Here is a 15,835-nt window from a genome sequence, read left to right as displayed (position 1 = left end):
GTAATTTATGCTTTTTAGCAAAAAAAGATTAAATTTCTAATACAAAGTTTGTTTCATTGTGATTTCAGGTTTGGACTTTCAGGTGTATTAAATTTCAACCTTTATCTTCCGTTAAATTAGCTCCAGGGGGATTACGCAATGATAAATATATAAAAATTGATGTGTATATAAAAATTACGAGTGATAGAGTCAACTGCTCTTGTCTGAGAAAAATAATTAAGAGTAAATTTTACTACAGATATATTTGGACTAGAAAATTTCTGATATATTTATATATTATTAACACACGGGTTAAGTCATTATTTTTGATATCAGAATTTCACGTGTGGCATTTATCTCAGCTGTCATTTACAGGGCTGAGAAGAAAAAATTGATCAAACAAATCACATTTGCATGTAAATATTTTTCAAACGGTCTAGCAATTTCATTTCAGCTTTATAAACGAGTAAATTCATTTCAGTAGCTATGAAAAGAATAGAACAACGCACGGTAAAAACACCAATTTATTCACATGCTGATTAATTTTGCGCGTGTCAAAAATACTTGATGCACAATAGGGCACAAACGAGCCAGAAAGACAATAGCGGGTGACACACATCAAAGTTTTATTATTCCCTTTTCATTTGACGCATCTCGCCGCCATTGTTATCTCTCTGGGTCAATTTTACGACCGCGCTGACAATAAATTGCTTGCAAAACAAGCTTTTGTCTGTTTCGCCGTTTGATGTATCACTCGCGGAGCGCTTTCCGACGAAACGGCAGCCTTTGTTTGCGTTTCGCAAATAATTGCGTCGGAATCATCGAAACACGCCCCTGGGCCAAGGGAGTGCTGACTCAGGATTGTCACATATTTGGTGCCAAATCATTTTCCAAAAATCTGGCAGCACGCAATGCCATCTGTTTGCTCTCAGGGAGCGAGATCACACTCGCCGCACGCCTCCCCGGTGGTGCAGAACTTTCAATTAAACACCATATTGTTCTCAGCGCGCGCTGTTTACAGTAATTTGCAACACCGAGTCGCAGCTTTTGTCCCAGGCAGACTTGTGCCGAAATAATTGCTCCTAAACGCGTGGTAATTGCATGAATTATTTATGTGAGACGCGTTTCTCTCGCCTGGAGAACAGACTGAAGACGAAGACTGTCTTATTCATTCGACGTATGAATTCGGTTGGCAACAAATCGCAACGGAGTTAAAGACGACGATGCGTGCGACTTGTCTCTCAAAGGATCTCGAGATTCACTCGGCTGGGAGAGACACTTTGCTTGAGGTGTTTCAGACAAAACCCGGATTCTAGCTGCAAAACTATTGAAACCCAAAGGCGTTGCTAACTCTAGCTGGATGAGATAGATATAGAGAGGTTTTCGAGGTAAGATGAACGTGGGTTTAGATAAATCCCAAAACGGAAAGGCTGGACAAAATTTTGGATTCTTTAGTTTCAAATTTAGTAAAAATCATCACGATTAAAAAGCATAAAAATATGAGTATAGCAATCAATTTTTGAGCTGGAATATTTAACGACGCTTCAAAATTTAATTTTAATATAAACAGCTACATTATAAAAACAAGAAATAATATCAAAGCCATTATTAAGAACCCCCATGAGCCACAAAAAACGCAAGTGAACTCTAAAGAATTTATGCAAAGAAAATAATCGTAAAAGCGTTAACCTTATTCTAATTAGATAAATTCGTTCCCACAAGAATGCTCTGCTGAACATGAAGGAAAAATGAAACTATTCTCCTTACCAACATACTTCGTTACAAGTTTATTGCACATGAACAACAATCGAGAAGAACCATGCATGGAGGAGTACACACAGAGAGAAATGCGTTCGCACAACAGAAAATACAATAAATTGTAGCGCGATGCATCTTAAGTCAGAGTTTCCGACCGCACAAACACGAATGTCGGCGGTCGAGTGGGCAACAAGCCTCGTCTACACTTCCGAGTAGTCGACGCAGGTGGGCATTTTCTCAGACCAGGAACCGTCCGGGCGGCACGTGGGCCGTGAGGTGGCCGTCCGCTCTCGCACCACGAAGCCGGGGTTGCACGTCACCTTGACGTGGTCGCCGGGCTCGTAGTAGAACTTGATGGGCGCGATGTGCCCGTTGACAGGGTCACCTGGATACGAGCAGCGCGGCTTGCCTGCGAACAGCGCAACAAGAAACAATCAGCAGCCTGGCGGGAGAGTCGCGGGGATTTTTGGCCCACGCTCGATTTGCTGGCCCAGGGATAATGGTTTTACTGCGACTCACAAAGGCGAAACGTGTCCCTTGCTGCGGCCGACGTGTGTTGCCCTACTTTTATGTCCTCCAAAAGGACGGAGCGGATAAAAGAAAAAGTGCAGTTGTAGGGTCGAGTTGGATAGATGCAGCATGGGCAGATAAAGATAACAGTGGCAAATTCAATTTTACGATATTCCTGCCAGGGTCCATTGCTATATTACATTTTTTTCGTATATGCAACTCTTTCCCTTCGTAAGTCATAACGGCGTGATATTCGATTTTGTATTTTAACGCGTCTGATGACAAAAAAAGTATAATTATCTATCAATTTAAAATAAGATATTTGGAATATAAGAAAATTGGAACCTAAGGTATCTCAAAAAATCTAACCACTTAAAGGTTACTTACAAATAATATTTTTGAAGAAAAATATTAAAAATCTAGAAAACACCGTTTTTGCCTTGGTTTGTTACTTGCGAATTGTTTGTTGTAAATAATATGGGAAACAAGTAATAGTCTAAGCAATTCGCGAGCATTTTCTTTATTTATCAGCGTTATCTTGTCATAACAAGAGGGAAATATTAATATCATCTAATGTATCTAATTATAATTCCTATAAAAATGCTTGATCATAAAAGACATAAAACAGATCTTCCTGGGAAAGTTTGTGTAAAAATGCAGAGAACCCGAGGGGAGAGCAAATATTGCACTTAAAATCTCATTGCGAGCGTGCTTGATGAGTTGGAAGAAGAATTTCATTATTATTTGCGACGAATGAGAGTGAGAGAAAGAGAGATCCGTTTGCTTTCAGTGAGGAAGAAGGGGATGAGGCGAATAGCCAGCGAGAGTGGGTAGACATTCCGCAATTAAGACTCAGCCAGACTTGAGAGAGTAAAATCATTTAACGATGTTGCCGGCCGGGCTTAATATTAAGTTTCATCATTAATGCCCGTCCGACGGGCGAACGCACCCTGCAAGTGTGGAGAGACGGGTTCGCTTGCGTTGCGCACGTTTGATGCCAAACTGAGTGCGAGCGAGGCCTTTGCCCTGATATGCAATTACGAGAAACTGGACTCGAGATACCCGACGGACCTTCATAGTGAGCACAAAGTTGGTAATCGGCGAGGGCCAATAATTTTAACGGACGACTTTGATGGACAGCAAACATGCACAGGGACCTGGGCCCTTTTACTTCAATAAAATAAAAATTAAAGGTCAAGAATTACAAATTTGTTTTATAAAACTCATTTCTGCACTCGTGTGGCTGTTGGTTTGGGAATGTTTTAGAAATTATGCAAATGAAAAAATTTATTTATTTAGAGTTTAAGTTAACACAGTTTTCTTATTTTAATTGAAATAGTTTAAAAAATGTGTTTTTAAGTTTTGTTATGGATGTTGCGTATTTTAATGTTAACGAACAAATTTCAACATTAAACCACTATTTGCAACTACTTATAGTTTCAATAATTACTCATAATACAAACTGGTGTGATCTATTAGAATTACATAGTATACCCGTCTAAGTTTTTTCATCTGTTAATAAATCAGAATAAGACGAAATTTCAAATGAACACATTATTTATTTAGCACTTTTTTATTGGGAAACTATTACTTAAAATATTAAAACAGCGTCATTATCAACCACACGAATCGTTGGCCAGACAAGTGATTTCATTGGCAACGAAGAACATTTATTTATTTCTTGAATATTTTTTTATATTTTATTTTGGAATAAGGCTATCTTTTCTGTCTCAAATGGGGGCTGTAGGAAAATAAAATTTTTATTTTGTATCTACTGCAGTGCATATACACGTGCTTTGGAAAGAGTTGGCCTGGCTGGCTCATTCCCGCCGCAGAACAAACACAACAATCTGTCTTTTGAAATCTCTGGGGTGCTTCCAAACAAATTGCACCTCGCCGTCCCCTCATTCAGGCAGCCGCCCTTGTTTGCGCGTCGCACCGCCCCCTAGATCACGCGCTTATCTGCTGCGGTCCTCTTACTCCGCGGTCTCCCTGCTCACGTGTGTGAGTGTCGGGTCAAAATTTGAATCTAAATATTTAATCAAAAGCAAGCAAGCCGCGCACCATCCTCTCTTTTTATGTTTCTATTTATTCTGTGCGAGCTGTGAAGGTTCATTCCAGAGATGGTGTCTAAACAAGTCAATTTCATCCTGCCTTGCTAAAATGGAGTTTTGTTGCGAAATTGTGGTAAGATTTTGTCGGCTGGGTTGTTTTGTTTCTCAAGTGGAGACTGGAATTTGGTATAATATATATGTTATACCGAGCCCAGTTAATCCTCTACTTTTTGTGCCCAGAGCAGCAATATAAATTTCTAAAGGGAAGATAAATTATTCCATTGGAACGGCCATTCCATATGTAAAGCATTCACAAAATTGTGGGCAAAACAAAAATGACTTGAAAGTATGTAATAAATAAATTTACTCTTTTATAAATAAAAAATGTTGTAGGAGAAGTTATCTTTTGGCTTTTGGGCATTTCATCTATACCAACCCATTTAAGTCAACACGAGTCAACACGCTGCACAAATGGCCCGATTTCCCAAATCAAATCGAATTTATGCCCAATTTTTCATTTTCATTCCTGATAAAACTCTATCACACAAATTCAATTGCATTCATTGTTATTATATGCATTATTAGTCTAGATTTTATAGTAAAAAATAAAACTAAACAAGAGATACTTACAGAAGGGAGGCGAGTGCGACCAAAATCCTCTTTCAGTGCAGACAATGGTGGGCTCTCCCATCAGCTGATACGACTCAGCGCAGCCAAACTGGACAGCGCTTCCAACCGAGTAGCGGCCGTCGGACAGGGCCTGTCCACCCGTCTCAAGGATTCGGCCGTTGGGTGGCGGCTGTGGCGGCGGACAGTGTACCGGCTGGCATTGCGGCACCTTACCCGACCACCGACCGTTGCTCAGGCAGTCCAGATTCGGCGGTCCCGTCAGTTTGTAGCCCCAAGGGCAGCTGAAGGTCACCCTGCCGCCGTAGCTCCTGTTCACGTTGACCACGTCCAACCGCGGGTCCACTGGATTCACTGACGGACACTGCACGGGCAAACACTTTGGCGGCGGAGACGACCAGTGTCCTGGAAAAAGATTGCGGGCAGTGCAGACTTGTGAAAATCGTAAACAATTTTAGTTGGGTCGTAAAATTTTTATCGCAATTTCCGCGGATTTTATGGTTGCCCAACATTCTTTTATTGTTAAACCGAGACTAATAGCTGTCCTTGCAGGGATTCTTATTGCTGGAATAAATTGAGCGTATTTCTATACATAGCACATAAAATTCATTCATTTAATGATGCATAAAGCGAAGCCTGTTTTGGATTTGTTGCTGATTGCTTTGTTTCATTTAATAATACAGTTGCAAGATGAAGCCAATTTTCCCAGTGTAAAAAATAGTTTTCGAATTTACGTCCTAGTTACATGCCATTAGATTCACGATAACATTCAACCTATAGCATTCCCTTGCAAAAAAAAAATCAAGTAGAGTAGCTTTGAGCTTCATGGAGCAAGCGATGCCCTGAATTTCCTGGGGAGATTCTCCATGGGCGAAACTCAATTTTGGTGACTGCCTGCGAAGTGCAAACGGACCATTCAACGGAAGGCGAGGCAAATTAAAAGGAGAATTCCACTCAGCCGGGACTGCTCCTTCTTCTACTGGCACTTCTCGCGCACCTAATTGCCTCAGGCACAATATTTTCTCTCCCAGCAGCAGAACAGAAGTCAGAAGAAGCACGCACGCCCACCCGCTCTCTGAATACCGCTGATACACTCCATTTATTTGCTAAGCGCCTTTCTGTTTTTATTTCCCTGCATATTGACGCTAATCCTCTTACAAGGAAAATTTGCGAGGCCTCCCAGCTGTTGTGATGGTGTAATTCTAGTCTCTGTGCTCCAACGGCCTGAACATAGTTGTCTCAAGTGCCAAATTTCCCACTAAATGAGCAAGATTAGCGACGCGTTTCGTTCATTTTCCAAAATATATTCCAGCAGTTAATATTCAATCCATTTTTTCAAACTTCTCCACTCTTTTATTGTATATAACGATTGTCAAATATGTTTTAATTATAAATCAATAAATTCTGACTTTCTAGAAAAAATTGATACGGTTTTACATTAACAAATAGAGATTATATAGAATTAATAGAGTTTTCAGCCAGCCGCACTGCGCCACGCCAGCCGGAAAATTTTGGAACGCTTGGTCAGCCGCCGTGTATTTGGCCAAGCTGCCGCCGGTCAAAAGGTAAAAATTTTAATTGCCCGAGAAGATATAGGCTTCCGACCCTTCGGACCAGTAAGCACTTCCACACTACTTCACTTGTAAAAATTTGTCAGTCGCCCCACCGGCAAAAATGCTCAGTCGGCACCGCTGAGCCCAAAATTCGGCTGAAACCCGTTCAGTCAGTTGACGCTTAAAATTACGTGGCTGAGACCTCTATATATGATACAATCAATACCAATTACTTTATACTTATTCTTATCCACTTTACAATAAATGAAAGCCTTTACGTGTATAAAATAGACCAGATAAAGATATTTATGGGTATCATCGCTCACCGCTCGTTTTTTGTATGCTAGCTAGAGACAGGGTTAAATTCTTCCTATCACTGCCGAGGAAGTTGTAGGGGTTGATTGGCCAATCACAGAATTTGCATTCGCAGTTATTGACTAGAATGTATTTAATTTTTAATTAAAAATATGTAAACTCTTATAAAAGAGTATGGAAAAATATGATCTGATTTTCCTCTAGCTATATTATTCGCATCTATAATAATTAGCACTCACTGCACTTCATCTGAGACAACCTCTCAAGACACTTTCTTTGTGAGTCGGTTTAATACGCTCCGGCTGCTGCGACCAAGTCACGAGTTTTTCAATTACTAAGCACGCACACATTGTGTGAAACTTTGAGTGGAGCACAATCTGCAGAATTTCTGAGAAAATAAAGAAACCTTTAGGGATTTGCCGTGTGGAATACAGACGCAGCTCATTACTTATTGTAAAGGCGAGAGGGTTGCAAAATAAACGAGTAGTTGGCACGATTTTAATTAGTAACGTCGTCTGCAGGGTTTCTTACTGCGAACGGAGCGACAGAAGCAGAGGCAGTATGTAATTGCCTTATTCCTAGCAGAAAATTGCTTCGGATGTTGCAATTTTAGGACATCCGCAATCTTATTCGCTGTATGATCCATGAGCAGAAATTGCTTTTTTGAAGTAAAAAAATGGGGAGCGTTTTGCGCTGCGCAAGTTTGGCAGATATAGGCGAAATCGATCGTCTGCATCATGGAATCAGAAGACTCTTAAATGACATTAGCCGCTTGAGGGAACGCTTAGCTCGTGAAAATCCGTCGTCTGCAGCAGAGATTTGAGCTGAAATATTAATTTTGCCCACAGCCTCAATGTTTAATGACGTGTGCCAGTTAATGCGAGAGCGAGTGCGCATGTATATGCTCGCCGGCTGCAAAGTGGGCATGCCGCACGCTGGCCTTATTGAATATTTAATGCCGAAAAAGCTACTTAACCTCTCACCGCCAGTTCTCCGGCACGGGTGCCGGCGATAAATATAATTTAATACGACACTCCGCCGGGCGCCCTATAGAGAGTGTATTATTCATTTTTATCTCGGGCAGCATTACCAGAGCGCGACTGACATATTTACAAGTTCTTTTACGCCGATGGCTCTTGATGGTGATTAAATTTGCCGGCGAGAGCGCCTGCTGCTGAACAAGCACTATGCTAATTTCCCTTTCACGTGCCACCGTGCGGGTCGTGTACTCTGAGCGAAGGAACGGCTTACCTGTCGCTTCGCAAGTCAGGTTGGAGGTGCCGTTCAGGAAGAAGCCCACAGGGCACTGGAATGAGGCCGTGTGGCCCATGCGGCTGCCCTCGATCCTGGCAGTCACGTGAGGGTCAATCACCTCCAGGAGGGGGCAGTGAATGGCTGCAATGTTAATTTGACAGAGATTTCAATTTGAATAATGAAGGGGTGGTATGGTAGTGTTTAGCACAGTTCGTGGAGAGGCTAAATTTAAATGTTGTTTGATGAAGTAATATGCAAGATCAGTCTCCTTGTTGTTGGTAAAACGTACACTTAAAAAACTATGTTCAGGTTTCCCTAATTTTATAATTTTTCTGGACACTTTAACTATAATAATTTTTTTATAACTATTGGAATCATTGGGTGGAGTACAATAATTAAATTCATGTACATTCAATTTTCTTAATTTATAATTGTACGTGCTTCTACTAAACCTTCACTAGGAATTTCGTAAACAAATAAAAATATATATAAGCCACCAGTTAATTAAGGAAAACGCACCAAAAGTGTGAAACATGCGTTTTTTATGCCTGAAAATTAATTAATTATTCTAAAGGAATATGCAAGAATGAGCTTTGAAAATCATATCCATCTTTTTATTTATTGCAAGTTGTGTGCTCGCATATTCTCACCTTTCACGTTGATTACAATCGTGTTTGATGTGCCGATGGGCGTGGTGCAGGTAAATTCACCTGAGTCTTGGGGCTTGCTGTAGTAAATGGAGAGACGGTACTTCCAATCACGTTCCTCTGCAGACATGGCCCAGCCTGCAACCATAAAATTGCGCGTCTCGCTTTAATCAAAGCCGCCTCCGCCGGGCTCTTATTTGCGCTTATTCACTCTCTCCCTCTCAGACTCCGAGTTCTCTGCGTTATGGCTCGGAGTATATGTATGTGCAATCACGATACGTGCGCGTGTGTGCGCTCTCCGAAAGGCTTACGCGTTTATTTTTGCTCAAGTGCGGGTGTTTATTGCTAGCGTCCCTCAGGCTGCGACGAAGTCAACCCGATAAATTGCGAACGCATCGAACGTCGACCAGAGACACTCGCCAAATATATAAAATAGATATTGTGCTGCCGGATTGGCTTTATACGTAGTGTAGCAGTCGTTGTTTGATAAATATTGTTTAGAGCCAACAGATAATTAATTCGCGTGCCCACTCCAATGGCAACGTTTCAAGAGCAGAGTGATGCACTGCGTTACCGCTACCCAATCAATTCCAATTGAAATTTAAATATATTTTATCGCAGCGGCCAGCGCCATGAGCTAAACGTCAAATGAATGTTTCGATTTATCTCTTGTGCACTACTTCAGTCCATGATTAAAATCAATTCTACATGCTAATAAAAGTAATGCTTCAAAACAGAAAAATCTGTTAGTAAAGTACGTAATTAAATCATTGCAAATTACTAATCTAAAATCACAGGAACTAAAATTAAAAAATACATTAGAATTGACAGATAATTTTAAAAAGCCAGACCAAAAAATACGTTTAAAACAGTGTTATTCTTTTGACACTTCATTTAATAAAATTGTTTAATTATTTTTTTTGCATTTCCAAGCACACAACTAATTTTACGTGAAAGGTAATAAAAATTCACACTCTCGAACTCTCGCAAAAAAAGTTTTATCTTTCCCAGAGAAAAGTTTGGAGGAAATGGATATGGGGAACAAGAGTGATGATGATGCGATACACTACGTCTTTTGCTTCTTTTTTTTCGGCCCGTGACGTAATCTGTATCTCATTTCTTAGCTGGCTAATGGAAATTCCGTGTCCCGTTTACCAGCAGGCAAAGTCTCTCGACCGTTTCGCGACGACGTTCATGTGCATAGTCTTTATGCAAAAGGTACTGGATGCCGGGCAATAAATTTTAAATTTCCTGCACCATCCGCGACAACACTGCAAAGCACTTTGTTCTTTCTCCTCTCAGGCGAAATGGCTCGGTTTTATTGGCCGAACGCATTTTTTTTAACTCTGCATGTGCTCAAGTTTTCTCATTCGCTGCGTCCTTTGAGCGATTTAAATCTGCGTAGGAAGAGCTGCATTCTGGGCCGGCGAGCGGAATCGATTTGAAGCAAATTGCTATTCGCAGCCTGCCGACAACTTTGCAACAGTTTTTGCCGCGAACCGTTTGAAAAGACCAACCGTGAGATCAACGTCCCAAGTTGTGAAACAATAGTGCACAAGTTCGGTTACTTTTCCAATTAGCGGGAAATTAATTAATCATTCAGAAGGCGTTTTAAGCGTCGAGCCAAAGCCGTCCAAAGTTGGCCGAGAATCATATCTCACAGCCGCGATACAAGACCCAAAATTAATCACCCAGCTGCGACACACGAACGTTAAAATTGCGTTTAGTTTGACGTTTCCGCCTCCCTGCTACTCACCCAAGCGCAGGTAGAGAGAAGGGTGCAGGCACCAGAGTTATCTTGTCGTAGTCAGCTCTTTCAAAGATTTATTAAGACTTACAATTCGCTCAAAGGCTTTCCTCGTCTAAATTTAAGAACTTTTATGTAAAGCATTCGTAAAATGAACATGGAGCTGTGATTAAAAACAAGACATATAAATTTTCAGTTGAGATTAAATAAGGAGACCCCTTGTTGTGAATCGAGCTGTTTATTTCTCTCTAATATTACAGAAAATCCTGATCTGCACCACTTATACTGAGAAATCAACTGCTTACATCAAGGTAGCCGAATTTGATGCGTGAGTAGAAAACAATACGAACCGACGTCCTAGGGTGCATCAACCATTAAACATTTAAACACCAACCTCTATGCCAAATGCAAAAAATATTATTAGCGTTTTATTTTAAATAAAAAGCTTTAAGTGGGACAGATTTTCCAGGTGGGAATTCCCGCAGATCACCGGTCTACAGTGCCTAAATGGTTTCTCACCCTGGCATGGAAGGGATCTTTCAGTGTCTGATTATAGCTGCCTAAAACCCTAAAAAGAGAAAAGGGGGGAGTAATTTCGGCCCATTATTTAAAAGATCGCAAAAGTCATTTGGACGGACTTCTTTGGAAATTGATATTTTATTCTGAGGCTGCTTCCCATTTATAAAATCATCAAAGCAACTCAAAAATTTCCACACGGCTCGAAGTATTTAGTAGTACTGAAGTATTGGTAGTAAAAATTAAATTACATTAAATAGCACATCAAAAAACTCAAAATTGAAATTAAAATTGCAGATTTATAAGAGGAATTGAAGATTAAATTTACCCAATTTACCAGAGGGAAACATATACGGCATTGTGAAATTAAAAATTTAGGACCATATGCAAGAGCATCTTCTTGTGCTTAAGATAATTATGCTTGCCAACAAATATTTGTTCAAGATTCTACCAACACATAAATTCGAGATTGCAGATTCGAACTTTGATGAAATGTAAACGGCTTGAAGATTCAAGCGACGTGTTCTGCACGGCTCGGAAAACCGGTTTTGTCTGCTTGTTTAGCGCCGCCTGAGTTTATTGAAGATCCATAGCCTGAGAGTGTGTGTGGTGTAACACAGGCGAGTAGAAGCCAGCAAACCGGCGGACAGACTTGCTCATCATCATCAACATCATATCTCTTTTACTTTGTATTCAACCCTTCCGCTGCTTTTGCAATGCATGAGCCAGAGCGGGAGGGAGGAAACAGGGGCTTCATCAAAGCAGCGTGTCGTCTTCTTTGGAAGCCATTTGTACTCTCACACATATATACATATAAACAACGGCCACCGCAAATAATCCGATCCGCCTCTCTCTCTCTCTCTCTCTCTCTCTCTCTCTCTCTCTCTCTCTCTCTCTCTCTCTCGCTCGCGTGCAACAATGCCCTTTATCAGCATATTTTGGGGCTTAAGCGGTATTTGCCGGGCTCATTTGCATTCGATCCGCGCGCGCCCTCTGATAAAGGCGCCTTTTCGTAAAGCCCACCTTGGGGCCAGAACAATGTGTGTGAGAACTTAAGCCGACTGAACAAAAGATTCGGGGTGAATGACTCGTCAGATTGTTTTCGGATTCATTGCTTGCCGGCGGCAGTTATATGTGTCAAAAGTGGTTGGAATTCGCTTTGAAACTTCCCCTTTGAAATTGGTTTCCACGTCATAAAAGCGTCCCTGAGGCCTATTAATTTCGGGCCCGCTCATAAAACTTGCCTGCTTTCATTAGGCAGTTACTCACCTGTCATGTACTCTCTGAATTTGGACGTCCAGGTCCATTCAGGGTTGCCCAATTTCCTGGAAAAAGCACACTCAAGATGGACGATACTTCCAGGAAAAACTGCCAATTCACCACGCGGCTCTACAGCTGATGATCCGGTCGGCACTTTAATCAGCAGTGTGGGTGGAGATTCGTCTGAAAGGTGTCAGTCAACCTCGGGGTATTATTTTTTATTAAATTAATTCAACGACTCAATTTCTATAGCATTAATAATGTAGTTTTAATATACAAAGACAACCTGTTGTATTGCATGGATCATCAGGTTAATAAAATCTAAATAATAACACAATACTGAACTGTTTTTAAAGATGCTCATATGAGTATATTCCTAGTATAAGAAATAATAAATATTTGATTACCAGTTCTAAAAATAGGATTGAAATATGTGTTAAACAAATGGATTAGTTCTCCGTAATTTTTAATGATTTTCAGCCAAGATTTTGAAATGCTCTTTGTAAAATGTAGAATTAAACATGACTGAGAGCTGATAAGCGTAATTTGAATTATAATAAATTATTGCAATATTGCAAACGTCTATTCAAACAAAAAATCTGCAATAAACTGGCAATAAATATTTATTTGCGTTTTATTTTTCGTATGGATATGCTAGAAAATTGAGCTTGCAGCATAACGCCAATGTAAATGTACCTGAGAAGTTGGTGAGCGTGGTGGTCGGGATGCAAATGGGCAGCGGATGACTCCAGACGCCGTTTTGGCACTCAAGCACAGACTCTCCGAGCAGTTTATAGGAGCCGACTTCTCTGCAGCGAACCATCACTTCGACCCCGTGGGGAAACACTTTCTTGGAGTCGGTCTGCAATCACAAGTGAGTCAGCACTTTGATCAGCCCGGGGAGCAAGATAATTTTTCGCGACTGGCCCCGAAGAAAGGAGCAAAGGACATTCATTGGCCGTGTCACTTTTCACTGCCGACGTGCTCTGCGCCTTTTGCTGCCAACTCAAGCGGAATTTTGCATATGCAACCCGTCATATTTATCATGGTGTCAGGTCACCCAGGGCGACCGCTTTTCAAAGAAAACCTGCCCTATTCACTCGCCCCCACCCGCCTCTAACAGCTTGGTAGATTAAACTAAAGAGGATCTGCATTGCTATTTGAACAAGTTTTATATGAGGTTCAAGGTCTATTCGAATATTATTCCTAGATCTGTGAATTCTAATCATAGAGCTTGAAACTTTGGAAACTAAAAAATTACAATCTTTGGTTTTTATTTTGAGTTATTAACTATGTATTTGTTGAGATTTAACCCTTTTCATCATTAACGCATAAACGCGAATAACACAAACGATGTAAATGTCATCTTGAATAAAAATAAGATAATGATTTGCACTATTAGTGTTGTGTGCTTAGCAAATTTACTAATATACAAATTTACAATTACTACACCAAAAAAATTAGAAAATAAATAAATAAATTTATTTATTATGCAAACAGTATTTTTTACTCAAAATAAAGTCAAAAGTATGAAAATTATTTCATAACCTTTTCCAATAAAATTCGACACTTTTTGCAGCAATGGCAAGTCGGCTCACATGCTCGAATCGTCTTTAGTTTGCTCAGCACGCGTGACAGTATCGCATAATTAATTGTGAACCTTTGGCATACGCACAGTTAGGCCCCGACTTGAGCAAACTTTGTCTTCGGAAGACAATCAATCAGTGGCAGTAGACTCGAGTGCCTTTTTGCCCCTTAATTCAGGCTGCCAAGGGTTGCGCTGAGCGTAAGAAGAACGCGCGACGACAACGGCGCGAGACTCGTGGCTAATGAATAATAATTCACACGCGACAACAGCACTGAGCATTATTTATGCTCCGCTACACTATCTAATTTCGTCCTTCCCTTCTCCAGAGAAGGAAAAGTTTTTAAATTGAGGAAGAGTGTTGCATGTAAACAAGCTAAGCGACGAGAACATTGCAAAGTAAATTTGTGCTCTGAGACGATTTACGTTACGAGATAATAGCTAGCCTGAGTTCATAGCACAAAATGTATAAAAAAGTTTGTCTGCATTTTAAGTTAGAATTTAACTGCGAGGAATTCAACGGCTAACACAGATTCGATGTAATACAACTCTGTAACGTTATAAAATTGCTCTGATGTTTTGTTCAATTTCCAAATGAAGACGAACCATGCGCCTCCCTCAAGGGAAATATTTCAAGTCAGTTTTATTTACTTCGATCTAATTTTACAAGGTGATCTTTGAAAGGCGTCAAACATGCTGATCTTTTGATTTCATTCAAAAATTGATTTCTTGGCACCAAAAATAGCATTCTATTCATGAGGAAACAGACCTCATGACACAAAAACAATAATTTAATGCAACACTATGTAACTGAATTTCACTGCTTTGTAATTTGGAACACATAAATTTAGATCAAGACAGAGTTGTACGAGAGTAATGTTCATTTGTTGAAACCGCACAGGCACAAAGGAATTATAAATACGCTGCTCGAACAAAGAGAGGGCAATGTTAATGATTGTGTCACTCCGGGCTGCTTGCATTTATCAGGCGCATGGCCGGGATAAAACAGCTCCTGTCATCTAATTACACCCCGGCGACGTCTTTGCGACAAAGGCAGAGGAGCACAAGAGTGGTATGGCGTGGTGTACTTACAGAGCCAACCGCGGCGCCGTGTGCTTAAAAGCAGCGTGTTCTGCATCTCCGCCTTTTTAATATCACGTGCTGCGAACGGCAAACTTTACCGAGCGCTCCAATTTATTCCCGCTCCGCAGCCAACTTCGCCAAACGTACAGCCATCGTTAATTTCGGCCCGATATTAAGTTACAATCGTCGTATATAAAACACTTTTACTGCGTGCGTCCATCAAGTTTTACGGTCACTAGAGCTGCACTTTAACGCCGGCAAATAAAGTATAAAAACGTGACTAATTCGGTCTAACCGCTCAACTCGAGGAGTGGAAATCGTTAAGTGTAAGAATAAGATCCAGGTTTTATTGCAATATCTTGCTCTTTCCCTCACGATTGAATGGCATTTTAAACCGTTTCATTTTCATTACCGAAACATACACCTTGAAATGTATATAAAATCCAAGGAAATCTATATTCTTGAAAAATTCAACTGTCTAAAATCATAGACTCAGACGTTTCCTCGATAACTATTGCAGTTATATTTATAAATTATGTAAATTTATATGTCAAATTATATCGAAACATTATACAAATCAATATTCCTTCGTTTTTAATCAAGGAGAGTAAAGTGATTGCTTATTTTGTAGAGGTTCTGAACTCAAAATCACCGAGGTAAAAAACTTAAGTTTAGTCCTATCGTGGAAAATGTCTTGCTTTTAAAATATAGACTATTCCTACCCCTAAAATTTCCAGATACTGCAGTAAATTGCATTAAGTAAGCAAAAGCTCTCAGGTTTCCATAAACTAACTGGAAAATTTCAATATTCAAGCAGGAAGAAAGGAACTTTTGAGAAATACGAAACTTCCACACCTTCACAGCGACGAAAAGTTTGGTTGTTAAACAAATTTACAGCGTGCCAGAAATTAGTTTTCAAACTTGCATCAACGCCAAAATTGAAAACG

At 40.3% G+C, this 15,835-nt stretch overlaps 1 protein-coding gene across 1 annotated transcript in view; it reads right to left on the bottom strand.

Moving 5' to 3' along the window:
* Nucleotides 1-1,742: 1,742 nt before the first annotated feature.
* The window catches only part of LOC135939872 (locomotion-related protein Hikaru genki-like), a 28,555-nt gene continuing 14,462 nt past the window's right edge, over nucleotides 1,743-15,835 (bottom strand). The window contains exons 4-9 of the mRNA XM_065484472.1: nucleotides 12,917-13,082; nucleotides 12,230-12,403; nucleotides 8,701-8,835; nucleotides 8,048-8,191; nucleotides 4,932-5,333; nucleotides 1,743-2,146 (exon numbers count right to left, since the gene is read on the bottom strand). Of these exons, the coding sequence (XP_065340544.1) occupies nucleotides 1,938-2,146; nucleotides 4,932-5,333; nucleotides 8,048-8,191; nucleotides 8,701-8,835; nucleotides 12,230-12,403; nucleotides 12,917-13,082 (1,230 nt within the window). The 3' untranslated portion in view covers nucleotides 1,743-1,937. The remainder of the gene's footprint in view (nucleotides 2,147-4,931; nucleotides 5,334-8,047; nucleotides 8,192-8,700; nucleotides 8,836-12,229; nucleotides 12,404-12,916; nucleotides 13,083-15,835) is intronic.

The sequence above is a fragment of the Cloeon dipterum genome, chromosome 3, assembly GCF_949628265.1.
Source record: "Cloeon dipterum chromosome 3, ieCloDipt1.1, whole genome shotgun sequence".
Classification (NCBI taxonomy): Eukaryota; Metazoa; Arthropoda; class Insecta; order Ephemeroptera; family Baetidae; genus Cloeon; species Cloeon dipterum.
Note: the sequence above shows the minus strand (reverse complement) of the source record. Positions and strands in the feature narration are given on the sequence as shown.